Below are 18,290 nucleotides of genomic sequence, written 5' to 3' on the forward strand. Positions count from 1 at the left end.
ATCCGCTAGGGGTAGATCATTCGTGATCCAGATATCCATATCAGTGTGATAATTGAGCCTTTATGTGCAGTGATTAATTAGTCATTTCACAAAATACTGGTAAATAAAGAGGCGTCTACGTAAAGCATGTTCATCACCTTCACATCTTTCGTCACGATATCCCATGCCGCACCAGTTGGCATCAGTGTACGGTAGGCCAGAGTTTCCGCGTGTGTTCTCTTTCCAGTTAGATATTTCTGATGGCCGCATGATTCTGAAAGGGGCTTGAGATGGAGCATGATCAAGTGCAGTTTAATGCTCTCCTAAATAACTTGCTCAGCACTGAAAATGAACTGAGAACCACTGCTGAGGTAAGGACATGTTCTTCGAAGTTGGCGTAGACTGCCACTGAAGTGTCATGCCGGTCTATCACCCGCGCTTTTTCACATGTGTGAACGGTCAGCAGTAATGGATCGGTTTTTGTTGACTGACCTGAGTAATCGTCCACTCAACAAATCTAGCTTTTCGTTCGTGCTAGTGAGTAGGTGGGGCACTAAATCCGGGTATTTGCGTTACTGCGCTTTTATGTGAGATTTAAGCCTAACTGACGTGCCTGATCGCGTTCATTCTTCAAATATTACATGTTTTATTAGTGCGCTTGGACAGCCGCCGAGGCTTTATATAGGTCACAACAATAAAATGACACATCAGTGGTTAATAAGCTGGTCCGGCGACATTTAGTAGTGTGCGCCACATGGCGCTCATCACACCTCGTGTCGAGATATGCAGGGGAGATGCTTCATTTTAATTTAACTGATTGCGACACCTTATGCTTGCGTTTCTACTTGAGCGATGTGTTACGCACGAAATGCACACTACATGTTGGATATTCGTTTTGTGCGCACACAAACTAAGTACGAACATATTTCTAAACGTACGTGAAATAATTTATTGGGAAAACTTTCCGGAATTTAATATGGATGTCAAATATTCGCCTGTTAGAACTAAAAATACAGATTGGTTTGGTATCTCACTTTGATTGGTCCATGACGCTGTCCTGATGAGTTTGGGCCATAACACCCATATCCTAACATGAAGCAAAAATATTATTGTAAGTCACAAAACCTACACTGATTTAAACCCTACTTGCACCTATGTTAGTGGGTCATTCCAATGTGTAACAGCACGATAACTGTCACGAGGACTGTACTCATTATTTCCTCCTCTCTTTTGACAGAATGCATACGATGCCATTCCAGCTGCCACGCGGGTGGTTTTCCTCATGGCGGCCACCACAAGGGCCGCTTGTGAGGAACAGGTGCGCACCCTGGCAGCAGTCCTGTTGCGGCGCCTGATCAGCTCGGACTTTGAGAAGTTCTACCCCGAGCTCCCGCCTGCAACTCAGGAGGAGCTGAAGAATCACCTTTTGCTCAGCATTCAGAATGAGCAGAACGACACGATACGGCGTCGCATATGCGACGCAGCTGCAGAACTTGCCAGGAAGCTCATTGGTGCGTAGAAAAGTTTTCTCGCGATCTGTAACTAGATTATAGCGACCATGTCATAATCGGCAAACCCGATGGGGAAGCCCGTCCGCACGATCAGCTAGGGGCGCTACTCGTCGGCCTGCGAGATCTACATTGCGATTGGACGATGGAAATTCGAATTTTGAACGAGCAGAAGTGGACGTACGGCTGCTGTAGCAGACGACAGCAACATAGCTCCTATGAAAACGCGTAGGATGATGATGATAATCACTTTAGAAAGAAGCGTCCCCCATGGGACATCCACGGCTTGTACGAAAATACTGAGGTAAGCTAAAGTACAGAGTACTGTAGAAATTCAGGAAGCAATAACTTGGCCGATGAGTAGCGCCACCGCTAGCCACCAAATGCGGCGCTGGGAAAGGGTCCGTATGACATGGATGCTATAATCTACAGGTTTTCCTGGTGATTTTAATCCAAGCGCCATCGAAATTAATCCACGTGCTATGCAAACTTTATGGGGCATGGATTAATTTAGCTGAAACTTGGATCAACCTCAACTGTCGATGCCTTGGTATTCTTGTGCTGCTCTCATTGTTGCGGGACCTTGGCTTCTTCTGCAGACGATGATGCTAATAATCACTGGCCTGAATTTCTCAAGTTCCTCTTCACATGTGCAAGTGCCTCCAGCCCTGTGCTTAGGGAGTCTGCTCTACAGATATTTGCGTAAGTTATATTCTACTCCGTTTGAGGCTAAGGACTTGCTAAACTGGAGCAAATCGTGGCAATGTAAAAGTGGGTAAAAGCTCTCTGGAAGCATTTAATTGCTTGCAGAGTAAAATAATCTGGAATTTTATAAAAAAAAACTGGACCCTTGTTGGTAAAAAGGTACCACTGTCTGTAATGCGTGACATGATCTGATAGGCTTTGAGAGAGCGCTCTTTCTCTTGGTTCCCCTTCTCATATTTGTCTCAGAGTGCCCGATTGTCAACTCTGTTGCTCCTCGGCATGTGCCTTGTCTAACTTAAGACAGCATTTCATGGGCAGTGTAAAGTAGGCACTGTAAAACACTTTTAGAATCCTCAACTTAAAAAAAAAAATTGGAGTGATTGCAAATTTTAAGGGCACACAAACATGTCTAGCAAGATTTGACACTGTGAAAACCAGGGAAGGGTAACGGTAATGGTAACGCAAACAGAAACGATATATTACCGAAATTGGAGATGGTAACGGAAACGCACACTACTGTCCTCCATTACCGGAAACAGAAACGGAAACTAAAATAATCGTCCGGTATTGAATTCGGGTAATGGCTGTTACTGATGTGCAATGATATTTCAGTGACTTTTCATTTTATTTTTTATTTTGATGACTCCATTCCCTGCAATGCTCTAAATACTACACGACAGCATGGAAACAAAGCGCAGTATTGGATATCGAGAGTGAATTACTCGCTTACATACTCGTGACAATACCTACCTACATGACATCAAGACATGAGACTTACACAACATAGACTCCATGCACTGTAATCCAAGGCCGATCCAATCTCCAAGGCCGAAAATAAAGTAGTTGTTGTTCCACCATAGCACGAGGATGACAGCATATGATTTTTTCTTTTTGTTTTTTCCTTTCTTCATTTCACCGTGGCTATGGCAGTATTGTTTACTGCTGAGAGCGTCCGCCTATGTGTGTGACATTGGATGAAGGTTACGCATATCTTGGGTTGCTGGACTCGGAGTGACTGAAGACAGAAGACTGACTGAGGACATGTTCCTACACTTCTTTAAAAATGTTGCGAGATATGCACATCCCAACGACATAAAATCAACTTGTGTAGTGTGTACGTGTGACACCACAGCAGCACTTGGGTGAAACAGGGCGCTGACAGAGCCGGACGGGCTGTCCTACCGCAGCTCTGTGACAGCCGTTCCATTACCGGAAACAGTAACGGAAACGTAACGGAAACGAAAATATAGCAGTAACAAAAATACGTCCGTTATCCTTCCCTGGTGAAAACTATGCTGGAACCACAAACTTTGCCAGTGCATTGTTGCACAGCTTAGTGGTCAGCATTTTAACTGCTTTTACAGCACAAGCATGTGCGGTATCGCTTTTATTCTACAGAATGCTCTCTACAGAATGGAATGCTCTAATGCTCTAATCTGCAGCTTATCATGAAGTAATATATGAATGTGTGTCTGATTCGGGAAGAAAATTGACGTCTCGAAGTGAGATGGTTTTCCCAGTACCCTTTTTTGTGTTATCAGTGGCGACTCGCTTGAACCTTGAGAACCTGCCAATATCTTTGGCAGCTTTGAAGCCGCGTTGAAGACCGTTAGCTCATGCCCGAAGCACTGCCACTGAGGGGTCCCCTCAACGTTAGTGCAAGCTGTCCGGGTGACAATTCTAGTGTCTCTTGAGTGTCCACTACTGGTCACTGTGTTACATGGAGCTGTGTTGTGACTCTCTCCTCCAGGTCGGTGCCCGGCATCTTTGGAAACCAGCAGGCTCGATATCTGGACATGATCAGGCAGATGTTGGTACAGTCCCTCAACGACACTGCAAACAAAAATGTGTGTGCCTCCCTTTATTTCGTCCAACCGTAATTCTAGTGACTTGGTGTCAGGTTTTAAAAATACATTTTTCAGTGGAATCTCACTGTGTCCTCTATATTGAGCACCTACAAGGCATCTTCCGTTTAAATACTATAAGGGCCAGGTCGTGTTATGTGTGAGGTACATTCCTTTTCACATAATGCAAACGATGAATCCCGTTGCATTTGTGCTGGTCTCTTTCATTCCACGGGGAGAAATTTTTTCACGTTATTACGTTTCAACCCCCTTTTCACACCAATATTTAATGTGACACACACAACTTCACTTTGTTCCCTTTTCACACCAATACTTAATTTGACATGCACAACTTCACTTTATTCCCTTTTCACACCAATATTTAGTTTGACACACACAATTCACATTATTCCCTTTTCACACCAATATTTAATTTGACACACAATGCTTCACTTTGTTCCCTTTTCACACCAGTATTTACCTTGACACACACAACTTCACTTTGTTCCCTTTTCACACCAATATTTACCTTGACACACACTATTCACATTATTCCCTTTTCACACCGATGTTTAATTTGGTGCACACGACCCTTGCAGGTACGATTTGCTGCCCTGAGAGCTGTGTGCGCCTTCCTACTGATCCACGAGAAGGAGACTGCAATCCACAAAATGTTCACAGACTCCATTCCTGTGATGTATCAAGTAAGGTGCTAATTTGTGCCCTTTGTTATTGGGACTCTGTCTGGATGTGACCTTGTCAGGGGCGGAACTGTGAACAGCATTTGTCGCTCTCCTTCGCAGATTCTCTCGGAGAGCATAGAAAAGTTGGAGGATGATTCAATTGCCAAATGTTTTGTGGACCTAGCGGAGGCCTGCCCGCGTTTCTTCAGGCCTCACCTGGATGGTCTCATGCAGCTCTGCCTCAAGGTGTGTAAATAGATGGGAATCCTGCCTGCAACAAGTCGGATGTTCTGCAAGGATTGACAAACTCCTTGCCGGTAGTCTGGATGTGTTGCTTGGCATGCAAATATGAGTAGTTGGGGAAGGTAGTCTTCTCCCTTCGTGTTTCATGTTTAAGTGTGACACAGAGAGCAAGGCCGTGAATACTGCCTTGGCCATGCTAGAAAAAAGCTCACTAGCTCAGCTGGAACTGAAGAAAGAATAAATAGAAAAGAATATGGTATAAACTGAATAGAATAAAGCTCAGCTAGAACTGCTGTCTTTTTGTTTGTTTTTTAGGGCGGAAACTGAACCCGAAACAGAAATAGCTGAGAAACTAAACGAAATGTCTACTGCAGGAGCGAAAACGGAAACCGATATTCAAAATTTTGTGGGAAACGGAAACAATAAGCGACAATTTTCAGGCATCAAAAACAGAAACGTTATTAATTTTGGTAAGAATCCCCGCTTGAAGTACAAAAAAGAACTTTATCCAACTATAGTTATATTTAATTTGAACTAGTCTCATCACTACCAATGTTTTAGAGCATTATGACCTCTGGTGTAGATGTGCCAAAAACACTAATCATCATCATCATCACCTTTATCCAAAAAAGTTCTTTAAGTAGTAGTTAAGTACAGAGTACTTCAAGTAATGCCCTAACTAACTTTGGGCAAGTGTGCATGGATAAAACGTTCCTTCCCGTTTGTCTGCTGACGTCTCAGTGCAGTTCAGTACCGCCGTTGACGGCGGCTAGAAAATACCACAGTTTCGAAAACCTCGCGGTTAAAAAAAAATGTTCTAATGGACATTGTTAGATTTTTCGTGGAGAATACGTGGACCGCTACTCGTGAAACCAAGCCATACATCGAGTGGGTTACATATGGTTTCTCAACCCCCTTTAATCTCTATTTTGTGAATCTACAATCACATTGTGGTTCGATTAAAGTGTGCGTGAGGTGCTTTTAGTGTGTAATTGTGCTTACAAATGCGTGCACAACATGATTTGCAGCTAAGTCTCTCCAAGTGCTTTGTAAGCATTCCAAGTGCTATTCATTTTTCAGGTGATTGCGGAGCCATCGGTGCCGGACACTTGGCGGCACCTCTGTCTAGAGACTGTGGTCACTCTTTCTGAAACGGCCCCTGCCATGGTTCGCAAGCTAGCTAGCAAGCATATTGCTCAACTTGGTATGCCCATATAAAATAAAATAAAAAAAATATTACTTATCAACTTATTACATCAAAGCGATAGCAGTCCCTTCTGACGGGCATTATGCGCAGTGTCTGCCTTTCAGTTGAGTTGAAAATTTATTATATTTCAGTTCCACTTCTGTTTAATATGATGGTCGACCTAAATGACGATGCCGAGTGGGCTACTGCGGATGAAATAACCGAGGACGACAATGACAGGTGAGTGCTCCGGGGCAAGCTCCGCAGGCCACGTTTGCGGGTGCTGCTGGTTGTGAACACAAAAATGCAAAAATCAGTTTGTGCAAAATCTGTAGCTGTTTCTATAATGCCTTTCAGTGATCCGGTTGTTGGAGAGTCTTCCCTGGACAGGCTAGCCTGCAGCCTTGGTGGCAAAACAATCCTTCCTCTTGTCATCAACTGTTTATCACAAATGCTAGCGAGCAGTAAGTACAAAGCGTTCTATTTGGGGTGGGTGGGGGGCATGGTTTTTAAAATTGTAAAAAGTACTAGAAACTCAATTTTTTCAAGAGTAAATCAGAACTACCTATCTGTTCACAAAGTACTATGCATGTTTATCTTATTCTTGTGGAGCTGCAGTGCAAATTAGAATGAGAAAAACATGCAACATGAAATACTTTGTCAATAAGTAGTTCTGACTTGTTCTTGAAAAATTGAGTTTCTGGTAGTTTTTACAATTTTTTTTTTCGTGTTGTCATGGAGCCTGCAGTGCAAATTTAGCCATAATTGCTTATGCGCCATTAAACGCAAACTCCTCATCATCATGCAATGCGAATTCCGCTTACCCGAAGCTAGAACTGTAGTTTCGAAAAAGGAGTAAGCACACGTTGCAATAGCAACCGGTGGTGGGAAAACCAGATGTGCGAGAAATGAGAGGCTCCCTCTGTGGTATTCATCAGCCTACCTTTCTGTCGTATCATCTTTAACATATAGTCCCCGGCCACGTTTGTGAGCGGATCACTTGCGCGGAGCCCAATCGTGTGATACCTCTAGCTAACATCAGTATTTTTGTCAAATACTGAAGTCCCGGTCATAAACCGTGTTTTACACCTCGGAATGACGGGTGAGCCTCGAAAGGCTCCTGGAAGTCCCATGAATTCCTATTCCAAAATGGAGTGGGAGCCCAGGCTCGTAACTTCATGTGCAAATTTCTCAGTTTTGTCTTTGAGCCAATTACTGTGCTTCTTATCGGCCTCTCTCAGCCTTTACTTGGATACTAATTCCAAAGTGTTTGGTACCGTTATGTTCGTGAATAAATTCTCCACGGGGAGTCGCTATTTTATTGTTCAAAATCTAGCGCGTGACCTGCTGCCTTCAGAAGAATGACATAACGAGGTCACCAATTTTGTACCTTCCAAGTTGCGTCCATACCCGTGAACAATTTCAAATAGAAAATTGGGGCACCTCCTGCGGTAACCATTTCACCAGAAAATTGTGCAGCAGTGGGACCTGTTTTCAGAATTTCAGGAGCTTGTAGCTGTTTTTTCAGAGCAAGATATTTGTAATGTGATGTCAGATTTGAAATCAGCATGTCAAAACGCAGAAGACTGCAAAGTTTTTGGGTTTCAGGGCCTCATCTCTCGTCATTAATGTCTAGCATTTGATGTGCAAAACATGCCTTTATTTGATGCCATTTCGTGGTGATAATTTCATGATGCCATTTGATTTACTTCAATGACACAGTGTCTCCAAGTACTAAAAACTGTCTTGGAGGACAGTTTGGATTCTGACCTATTTCTTGCATTTCCTAGCTGACTGGAAACATAGGCATGCAGCTCTAATGGCAGTGTCAGCGGCTGGTGAAGGCTGCCATAAGCAGATGGAAGCGATGCTACCACAAATTGTCGAAGCTGTCCTAAAGTACTTGCAGGATCCTGTAAGCACCACTCACTTTACCTTGTCATTCTTGTTGGTAAATTTGCAAGAAAAATAATTTTGCAAAAAAAATGAAAAATAAAGATTGAAGTACTGTATAGGTAATTCTGACAATCTGTAGTGGGGATAGGAAGCTCTTGGTAATTTATACACAATCAGTTAATGCTAGTATCATGTCGGCTGTCACAGTATGACAGTATTTTGCATTACTAAGCAGTATTGTGTTTACTAAAACATGTTGTGCAGTTAATCTTGTCAGCTGTATAACTGCACAATACTTAACCCTGTGTGTGTAGAGACTACATTACAAAGTGACAAAAATCAGGACCATTATCAATGAAGACCTGCTGTAGTAGTCTGTCAGTCCTGGAAAAGATAGAACAATGGAAATCACATCCTGTGGAAACCCTCAAGGCCAATGCATATGCGGAACGTGCCCATCGGCTTTTAACAAACCCTTTGGTGGCATAAGCTCAAACCTTGTTGCCGTAGTAACTGGTACGGGAGTTACTTACAGTTGTTTGTACATGAGGGCCCTTGTGCACAAACCTTACCTTGCCTTCAAATCCGTCGTTCTCCAAGTTCGTTTTCATGAGTTCCAGTTAAATGCATAACTTGCGGACTTGTGCTTCTGTTTGTAGCACCCTCGTGTGAGGTACGCAGCGTGCAACGCGCTGGGCCAGATGGCTACGGACTTCTGTCCGGTGTTTGAGAAACGATTCCACGACCGCGTTATCCCTGGGCTGAGCATGCTGTTAGAGGACCACGCAAATCCGAGGGTGCAAGCACACGCTGGAGCTGCATTGGTGAATTTCTTTGAAGATTGTCCAAAAACTGTCCTCTTGCCATATTTGGATGCAGTGGTGGCGAAGATTGAGACAGTCTTGACAACAAAAATGAAGGAGGTAAGCTGCGTCTTAAGCGCTAGAGTGGGTCAATAGCTGCAAGTAATAAGCACACATTTTTCTTTTTCGTTGCTAGTTGGTTGAGAAAGGCAACAAGCTGATGCTGGAGCAGATCGTGGTAACGCTTGCTGCCCTAGCTGACCGTGCTGAAGAGAAGTTTGTGGACTATTATGATAGGTAAGCAGACAACAGTACTGAGATGGGCCCTAAGAGGTATATTTACAAAGGCATGTTCAAATGTTTGCAGGTTCATGCCTTGCCTCAAGTATATTATTGAGAATGCCTCAACTCCAGAGCTACAAATGCTGAGAGGGAAGACTATTGAGTGTGTCAGTCTGATTGGTCTGGCGGTGGGCAGAGAAAAGGTTAGTGCCCTCAATACATCCCTTCTGGTTACCTGCCAAAGTTGTGGAATATATTTCAGAAGTGTGAGATCTATTGCAAGCTGTGATGTTTGAATAAAACACTTTGCATGGTGGTGGCAGTAGAAACGAGAAGTCATATTCATATGTGTTCTTACTCTGCTGCGCTGAACATGTATGATTGCATAAAATTGGACGCCATTGTTATTCTGGTTTGTTTCGGCATTGTTCTCTGCAGGATGTAACAATGAAAAGGCTGCAAGCACCCTTTGCTGCATGCCAGACACCCCCTGCAATATTATAGCAGTGCCAGAGTGACATGCATCTGATAATAGGTGTATTATGTTTCATTGGCACTGTACAAGCTATGTGCCAGTAAAGGTGATGTGTCTAGTTGGTCCTTGACTTTCACGAGAGTTACAGGGGAGAGCCCCCGCAGAAGTCAATTTGTGAGTAGCATGAAGCAGATTTCAGAAGTAACCTATGGCTGCTATAAAATGGCCAATCCAGCTTTTCCTCCTCCCATATCCTTCCCAACCTCCTCTGTCTCTGGTCTTCTTGAAACCCAGACAAGGCCAACTTCACTTACTCTACACCCACTGAACCCTCAAAAGTCAGAGGCCATCTGGTCAAAGGGCACCTTACTGTCAAATAAGTGCAGTAATGGACTTAAGGCCCTGGTTTTTCTGCTGCGGCAAATCTCGAATTCTGCGGTAGGGAATCAAATTTCTGCGGCAAGTGCTTGCGCATCTAGGCTGACAGTGATATACGAAAACGAAATATTTATTAGCTATTCGCTTGCACGACATAGAAGTAAAGTGTCTAAGAATCCAAAATACAGTTTTACCTAAGCATCACATGGTATTTGTGCTGTTTTAACACTACCATAACATAATTAACACTGTGATTGCAGAAAAGCAATCTGGTAGAACCCCAGCACCATACTAACCTCAGCACCATTGTTTCCCCAAGTGGGAACGTATAGCTATTGCACACTTCACCGTGAGGAACATTCTACGTGGGATATCGCCAATGAGAATAAAACAAAGTAGTAAAGACTGGATGGACATGAGCCTAACCGGCGCTGCCAACATGAAATGTGTCGTACACACAGTTACGTGGTGCAGGAAAGGGCATTATGAGCTGTAGGCATATCCATCTCCGCCACCATGGCGTCCCTCAGTCAAGATTTGTAGTTCCGCAATATTCCGTACAAAACCACAAATTCCGCACATTTTTGTGGAAAAGTCGGAAAAAGTGTGGAAAAAGAACTGTCTCACGTGCACGTAATTAACCGCGAGGTTTGATTCTGCCCACTGCAGTTCATGGCTGACGCCAGCGGTGTAATGGACATGCTTCTGAAAACGCAAACAGGTGACATAGAGATCAGTGAGGACAATCCACAGGTACGTACTGACCTGCTGAGTCTCGATGAAGGGGATTAATAGGAAAATTCTCTCGATAGCTTTCCTACATGATTTCTGCGTGGGCGAGGATATGCAAGATTTTGGGGAAGCAGTTTGAACCTTACCTTCCGTACGTCATGGGCCCCGTACTGAAGGCTGCATCCTTGAAGCCAGAGATTGCCCTGATGGATAGTAAGTTCATGTACCCTGTGTAATGGCACTATGGTTTACAGCTGCTAAACTGGCCCTTGTGGCTCACATGTATAGTAATATGTAGTAGCAGCACACAAACATGAAAAAACTGAAGGAGCTCTGTGTTCTTATTGTTTGCAGCATTGTTTGTAAGTCTGAAGTAGTGCCATTGTTGCTAGCTTGTTGGGACAAGTTGATTTGAAAAAAAAAAAAAAGTGTGCGGAGTTAGCGTACGCTTGCTTGTAATTACATGTCAGCTCATGCGAATTAGAGCTCTGTTTTTTAGGGTTTATCCAGTAAAAGCCATTTTTACCCTGGATTTGAAAAAAAAAAAAAAAAACATTTTCGAAACAAAACTCTACAAAGCGCAGGTTTAGCCACCCATATGGGCACAAAATGCTTCGCGTCCATCACTGCTACTGGAGGCACTTTTTTATTTTCAACCTGAAATAAATTATTTTGTTAACTTGTTTTCACGTCTCACCTAGTTTTACACTATTTAGAAGCTCCTGAAAAAAAGAAAACTTAAACCCTGAAATCACAAGGGTCTGTGTGCAGCAAACATGCAATTCAGCTGACATTTGAACTAATTTGTTTTCTAATTAATAAAATTACTCTGCTAGCATTATTTGGTTAGCATTCTTTACTGTGCAATCATACCTACCTGGAGTTCCACATTGATAGCCTAGTATAACTTGTTTTCAATTAGGTGATGACATGAAAGTAGTAGAAGAGGATGAAGACTGGCAGTTTGTGAGCTTTGGAGACCAGCAGAACTTTGGTATCAGAACCGCTGGCTTGGAGGAGAAGGCTACAGCTTGCCAGATGTTGGTGTGCTATGCGCGAGAACTAAAAGAGGGCTTTGTGACTTACGCGGAGGAAGTAGTCAAGCTAATGGTGCCCATGCTCAAGTTTTACTTTCACGATGATATCCTTTTCTTCTGGGTCTTGGGGTTACTACAGTTTGCAGTATACTAGTTCACTCTTGTGTGTGCTGGACCCCTTAACTAAGCCATACCAGTCAGGTCGGCAGCTGCAGAGAGCCTACCCTACCTTCTGGAGTGTGCGAAGATCCGTGGAGAGGGATATGTAAATGAGATGTGGCACTACATCTGCCCAGAACTTCTCTCTGCCATTGATGCAGACCCGGAAAAGGAGGTTCAGTCGGACCACATGTCAAGTTTCGCGCAGGTACGTCGTCTGTCATGTCATCTTCTGTGGAGGGCATAGTTCCATGTGTCTCTTTAAATAGTATTTACTCTCCTCTTTGTACACTCTCTCGAAATCTAGAAAAGTTTGGGGTGCGGAAATAGTGGGGGGAAAACATTAGTGAAGATATTTGAACGACGCAATACTCCAAAATTTCGGTATACCGGTGATGCGAGCTGCCGGTATTGTCATTTTCATTGTATTGCACAAGCAGTAGTACCAGCCTACTACTACGGCCAGCATGGTCGGGAGGCAAAATACGCCGAGATGCTGCGAGACTCTTGGAAGTCGTCACTATCTGTTCTGAAAATTGAAAGCATGCTGTATGCGCCAACTTTGTTGTGTTCTAAGTTCATAACATGTTTGTCCAGCTTTTCTTTTTTCTTTTTTCTCTCTGTTTGGTAGTTTGAGTGACAGTGTGTCATTCATTGTGTCAGTGGACCATCTTGCGAATGCAGGGCGTAAGTCGAACAAACATGACTGAAATGGCACAGTGTTAGCATTAATTGTGAAGGGGTTACGGGTACCTACCTACCTACCTAGGGGCCGGGTACCTACGCTCGAAGCTGTGGGAGCGCAGTTTATGCGATTCTCTCTTTTCTCTGTGCTTCTTTTTGTGCCACACTAGGGGTACCTCTGAGGGGTTCCGCATGAAAGACGCCCCTCACAAGTGCTTACGGATGTTGCGTGCAAGGAGGCATATTGGTGTGTCAAGTGTGCAGAGGCACAGCATGGTGACAACTTGTCATTTTGTCATTTGCCACCTTTCCTGAACTCTGCTAGAGCACAAAGAGGTGTTTGAGCGACGTAGGCCTCAACCTGGCTTGAGTCGTATAGGAACCTCAGACATAACTAGGCATAGCAGTGTGCTGCCTTGCCTTTCACTTCCCCCAAGTGAATGAAATTGCATAACATAGTTGCATAATTCTAGTTTTGTGTTCTATTATGGTCTCGATCTGCACTGAGACAAATTGATTGCAGCACGTGTGCTGCAAAATTAGAGCAGACATCAACAGTATCTCTGAATGCAGCATTCCTTGCAGCAAGAGACTTTATGAAATACATGCTTCAAGCTTTTAATTTTGCCTAAATGCCATACCAGATACAATGACAGCATTTTCACTGTCTTGACTGGAGAAGATGCCCTGGTTGGAAAGGAGTTCCATAGCTCCTAAGTTAGTGCCTATGCTGTGTCGGTGTCACATTTGTAATTATAATGGGCAACATCATTGTCATCATACACAGCGTGTTTTCATTTTCTGATAAAGACAAATTCTGGGAGGTACTTGAGCAGCCTTCGCGCACCTTATTTTGTAGTGTGTGACAACGATGAACAGTCGGTGCTTGACGGAGGAACACATGACGACACTCGTGAAAGTCCTGGACAAGTTCCTGAAGGAACACTTCGAGAGGGCTGCCGAACGACAGCTCAAGAGGAAGGATGAAGACTACGATGAAGTGGTGGAGGAAGAACTTCTTGGTGAGGTGCGTTGCCCACTGTATGCTATGTTGTGCTCGCAAGACATGTGTTTACTTGTTTACAGGACGACACAGATGTCTTCTTGCTAAGCAAGATGGCCGATATCCTGAGGTCCCTGTTATCTGTCTACAAGCAAGACTTCTTCCCGTACTTTGATCAACTCCTGCCCCATTTTGCGACTCTGTTGGTACGTCTGTTGGGTTTAAAGGGGCACTAAAGTGTGAACATTTCTCCTTGTGGAATGAAAGGTGGCATTACCTTGACACCAACATAAAAGGAACGGGATTCTTCCATTGCGTTGTTTGTGACTTGTGAGCAAAAGAAACCGCAACTTTCGCTTTTGCTCTCCCTGTCCTTTTCAAGAACACGGAGACAACAGTGAGCGATTCTCATTGGTCTCCTGAAATGATTTGGCCAATCATAGCGGGAGATCGTTTCAGGAGACCAATCCGCATTGTTGCACTTCTTTGGAGGGAGAGGGAAAGCCTGAATTGCAGTTTCTTTCACTCGTAAATCACAAAGGACACAACAGGTGAATAGTGTTCCTATTGTGTTGCTGTCAAGGTAACAGCATCTTTTATTCTGCGAGGTGAAATTTTTGCACTGTAGTGCACCTTTAATGTGGCAGTGTTATGAGTGCTTCTCCTAAGCTATTGCCGTTTTTTATTACCAGCAAGCTGACAGGCCTTGGCCAGATCATCAGTGGGCCCTCTGTGTTTTTGACGACATCATAGAGTACGGTGGTCCGGTAAGGAACTGGTTTGAATAATTTCTACGCTAAAGTGCACTGCCTCTGTGTCGAAATTAGGGATGGGACGAATCCAGAATTTTCAGAATCCGAATCCAATGAAGGTTCTGCGAATCCACGAATCCTTTCTTTAAAAAGAGTTTGTTTGTTTAATGAAACAAACAAAATGAATTAAATAGTTCAGTATCAGGAGAAAAAAAATATACCAATATACTTCTTGTTAAACGTAATTTCTTTAACATGTTGTTCATCGACTACAAGAAATGCATAAATTCTCGAGTCTGCATTATTTCCATAAAACTAAGCAACTATCAAAAGCAAAACCATGTTACTTTTAAACTCTTTGAACTCTCTCAGTCCAGAGCAATGTAAACAAACAAACGGGAAAACACCTGTCGGTCAATGAGGCATTCAGCGGACTCCGCAGGTAGGGTTGCCACCTTTCGGAGTGAAAAATACCGGCTGAGGGAGAGGAGGTGGAATAGAGGGAAAGAAGAAAATGCTTGTGGGAAAGGGAAAGTGGGTGAGGAACGTTCTAGCTGGCTCGACACAACCACCAACAGCTTTGCACAACCACTGCTCTTGTACCTTCCGAACACAAGACGTAATGAATAACAATGATAATAATAATAATGAAAAAAAATAAGAAAACGAATGGTGACTGCAGCGTTTGGTCTGTGCTCCAGATTTATTCAAGCTGTAGTGGAATGTTGAAGGAAAAACCCCGTAAAAGCCCTTATGAAAGGTCTTGAGCCACAAATACCGGTAACCGGCAGAGGAAGCAAATAACCGGCCGTGCCGGTATAATACCGGCCTGGTGGCAACCCTATTCGCAGGCGCCAATTTGAAAAAGAAACAAAGACGTGGTTGGTGGATTTGATCACCGTTTTAGGCACTGGGGTTCGGATTCCCGAATTTGGAATCCCTGCCGAGGACTCGTGGATTTGGTTGGCACATCCCTAGTCAAAATATTTGTGACAAGTGTTTGCTGATGCAAGAAAATTTGGTAGAGAGTAGAGCTTTTCATTTGTGAAAGCACTTCTTCTCATTCAATTTAGGGCTGCGCAAGGTACCAAGAGTACTTCTTGCAGCGTATGATGGAACTTCTAGGCAGCCAGAGCGCGGAGGTACGGCAGGCGGCCAGTTACGGCGTCGGCGTGCTCGCACTGTTTGGGGGAGAGGCGTTCGCAAAGATATGTGCAAGTACGTTATCTCTTTCGTATCGGTGCATTTTAGTTTGCGATACCAAGAAATGCGGCTTTTGATATTTGCTCTTCCGCCACTACAGATGCGGTGCCCTTGCTGGTACAGGTGATTGAGGCACCTGAGTCTCGGTCGCTGGAACACATCTTTGCTACGGAGAACGCCATCTCTGCCGTGAGCAAGATACTGCTCAGTTGCAGCCAAGAAGTGAATGCCCAGGAGGTGATCCCACGTTGGTTCTCGTGGCTGCCGGTCTGGGAAGACGAAGAGGAAAACCCGCATGTCTACGGTCTGCTGTGCTCTCTCCTTGAAGTGTAAGTACCTGTAGTACCTCTAGTAGTACCTGTCATTATGTGAGCTCTACTACTGCAGCCCCCCATGGATGAAAGTTTCTCGGAGATGAAACATTTTTACGTTTCTTTGAAAGCCTCAAAAAGATGGCTTCACTATTCTCATGAAGCTTGTTTTTTTAACCCATCTCATAAAGCCTGGGTTTTATTCTCAGAGTTTTTTTTTGTTGTTGTTGTTGTTGTTGTTGTTCCATATTTGAGAATAATGTGGTTCTGTGTCACACCACCATGATGTACATCGAGCTTTAGTTTGCCAAAACCCACTTAGACCAATCCTGGTTCATGGGCATCAGAAAAGTAAAGATGTGGATCAAATTGAAACCTTGCAGAGTATCCAGCATGGTGTCAACTTGCTTGCATGTTGCTTCCTGTCCTGTACTCTGCTAAAGAACTGCATTGCAGATGGTGTGTTTGAGCGACCTATGCCTTGCACCCTGGCTTGGGTTGTATAGAAACACCGCACAAGTGTCTAGACAGTGGCCTGTCTTCCTTTGCATGCAAAAAGTGCAAGTGGACCATTTAAAGCATGCTTTGATACGCTGCAGGAACCACCCAGCCCTTTTGGGTGAGAACAACAACAACCTGCCAAGGATAGTTATGGTCATGGCAGAAGCATTCAGCAGAAAGGCTGTGGAGCCATCCTCTGAGGTTGGCAAGCGAATGATCACATTGCTGACAGCATTAAAGGTAAGGGCAGAAAGTATTTGTCTCCTTTGTAGTCACTGACTCGCTGAAATTGTGTGCTTATACATAGAGCCTGATGTTTTCGGGAAATATTTTTTTCCCCAAATTCGGGGGGTAAATATTGGGGAAATAAACACGTGCTCTAAATTCATGCAAATTCGGGTGGAAAAACTTCCAGTATGCAAAATTTGGGGAGAAATTGGGCTCTATTACTATTGTTCTGGTTTGGTACAAACGATGATGTAATTGTGTTTATTGCCAAACAAACTAGTGTTCGTTCTTACAGATGTTTCAGTGAGGGCAATTGGCCGGGTAAAAATCTAGTTTCACCCTAAAGACGAAACCTTCAATTCGGGGAAGAATCGGGTTAAACCCTAAAACTTCAGGCTCTAGGTAGACCAGCTTGCGCAATGCAGTGAAAACATCAATACCGGCTCTACCGGGAGCACACATGACCACATACATAACAACATAAGCCATACACTTGACCCCGCCCCCACACAAGAATCGCTCCCCGCTCGAATGTAGTGCCAAGTAGGGACTGAGGGAGAGGGGAGAGAGAGCCGGGCACTACATCGCGAAGCGGGGGCGTCGTGCAAAGGCTGGTACCCAATCGCAGGAGCCTTCCACGGATGAGAGGGCGGTCCCAATTGTAGAGCTTAAGTTGTCGCTGACTATAGTTAGAGCCTGAAGTTTTAGGGTTTAACCCGATTCTTACCCGAATTTGCACCCCGAATTTGCATCCCGAATTGAAGGTTGCCTCTCTAGGGTGAAACCCGATTTTTACCAGGCAAATTGCCCTCTCTGGGATGTCTGTAGGAATGCACCAACTTGTTCGGGAAATATTTTTTCCTACATTCGGGGGTAAAAATCGGGTAAATAAACTTGTGCACTAAATTCATGCAAATTCGGGTGAAAAAACTTCCAGTACGCTAAATTCAGGGAGAAATCGGGCTCAGTTATTCAAACTAACTGTAACGGTTTGGTACAAACGGTGATGTAACTGTATTTTTCTGCCAAACAAGTAAGTTGGTGCATTCCTACAGACATCCCAGTGAGGGCGATTTGCCGGGCAAAAATCGGGTTTCATCCTAAAGAGGCAGCCTTCAATTCAGGGAAGAATCGGGTAAAACCCTAAAACTTCGGGCTCTACTCATTTTTGTGCTTCCTCCTTCCAGAACAGCAGCGAAGTCTTTGCCATGTGCCTCTCTCAGCTGTCGCCGCAGCAGCAAGAAATCCTGCACGTGGTGCTGACTCCCACAGTGGCGTGACACGTTCAGTGACATAGTAGTGCTTCAGTGCGAGGACCGCGCAGCAAGATGGGGTGCCCCGAGAACTTGTGTGCACAGGGGCACAGTCGTGGAGCGAAGAGAGTGGCGGCGTACGCCCCGTACGCTGAACTATGGCGGTGCCAGGTGCCGCAGTTTCGAGTCATCCAAGACAGTCGATGTGTTCCCCCCTGCACCGGAGTGTGATCCGGGTCTCATGGGCGCTGAATTTACGGCGTTACGTTGTTGGAGTGGTGGACGTAGATTTGTCTAATAATTGTCTAGTTTTAATGGTATTGTTAAAGGCTTACGATGCAGACTCTTTTCTTTTTTTACAGTATTTATTTGAGGAAGACTAAAAAGTGCAAGTTAACAAGCCTTACGTTGGTCATGCTTTTTTAGCTTTCAGTTTAAGCGGGAG

The 18,290-nt window shown here is 44.2% G+C and overlaps 1 protein-coding gene across 1 annotated transcript; it reads left to right on the plus strand.

The window, feature by feature from the left end:
- The first annotated feature begins 166 nt into the window (after window positions 1–166).
- Window positions 167–18,247, plus strand: LOC135366760 (importin-5-like). Its single transcript, XM_064599649.1, has 24 exons — window positions 167–350; window positions 1,217–1,490; window positions 2,087–2,189; window positions 3,943–4,039; window positions 4,636–4,740; window positions 4,840–4,965; window positions 6,043–6,166; window positions 6,301–6,388; window positions 6,506–6,612; window positions 7,939–8,063; window positions 8,704–8,967; window positions 9,044–9,144; window positions 9,215–9,332; window positions 10,652–10,735; window positions 10,795–10,927; window positions 11,637–11,855; window positions 11,946–12,118; window positions 13,454–13,621; window positions 13,681–13,803; window positions 14,290–14,364; window positions 15,423–15,567; window positions 15,653–15,881; window positions 16,463–16,604; window positions 17,780–18,247. The coding sequence occupies exons 1-24, from the start codon at window positions 270–272 to the stop codon at window positions 17,870–17,872; spliced, it is 3,297 nt and encodes a 1,098-aa protein (XP_064455719.1). The 5' UTR covers window positions 167–269; the 3' UTR covers window positions 17,873–18,247.
- The last annotated feature ends 43 nt before the right edge of the window (window positions 18,248–18,290 follow it).

This window comes from Ornithodoros turicata, chromosome 8 (assembly GCF_037126465.1).
Source record: "Ornithodoros turicata isolate Travis chromosome 8, ASM3712646v1, whole genome shotgun sequence".
Lineage (NCBI taxonomy): Eukaryota > Metazoa > Arthropoda > Arachnida > Ixodida > Argasidae > Ornithodoros > Ornithodoros turicata.

Coding starts and splice junctions, on each gene's coding strand:
- LOC135366760 (XM_064599649.1), top strand. CDS start 270: ATGGAGCATGATCAAGTGCAGTTTAATGCTCTCCTAAATAACTTGCTC. Junction 4,040..4,635: donor ACGACACTGCAAACAAAAAT/GTGTGTGCCTCC, acceptor CGACCCTTGCAG/GTACGATTTGCTGCCCTGAG. Junction 11,856..11,945: donor CAAGTTTTACTTTCACGATG/ATATCCTTTTCT, acceptor ACTAAGCCATAC/CAGTCAGGTCGGCAGCTGCA.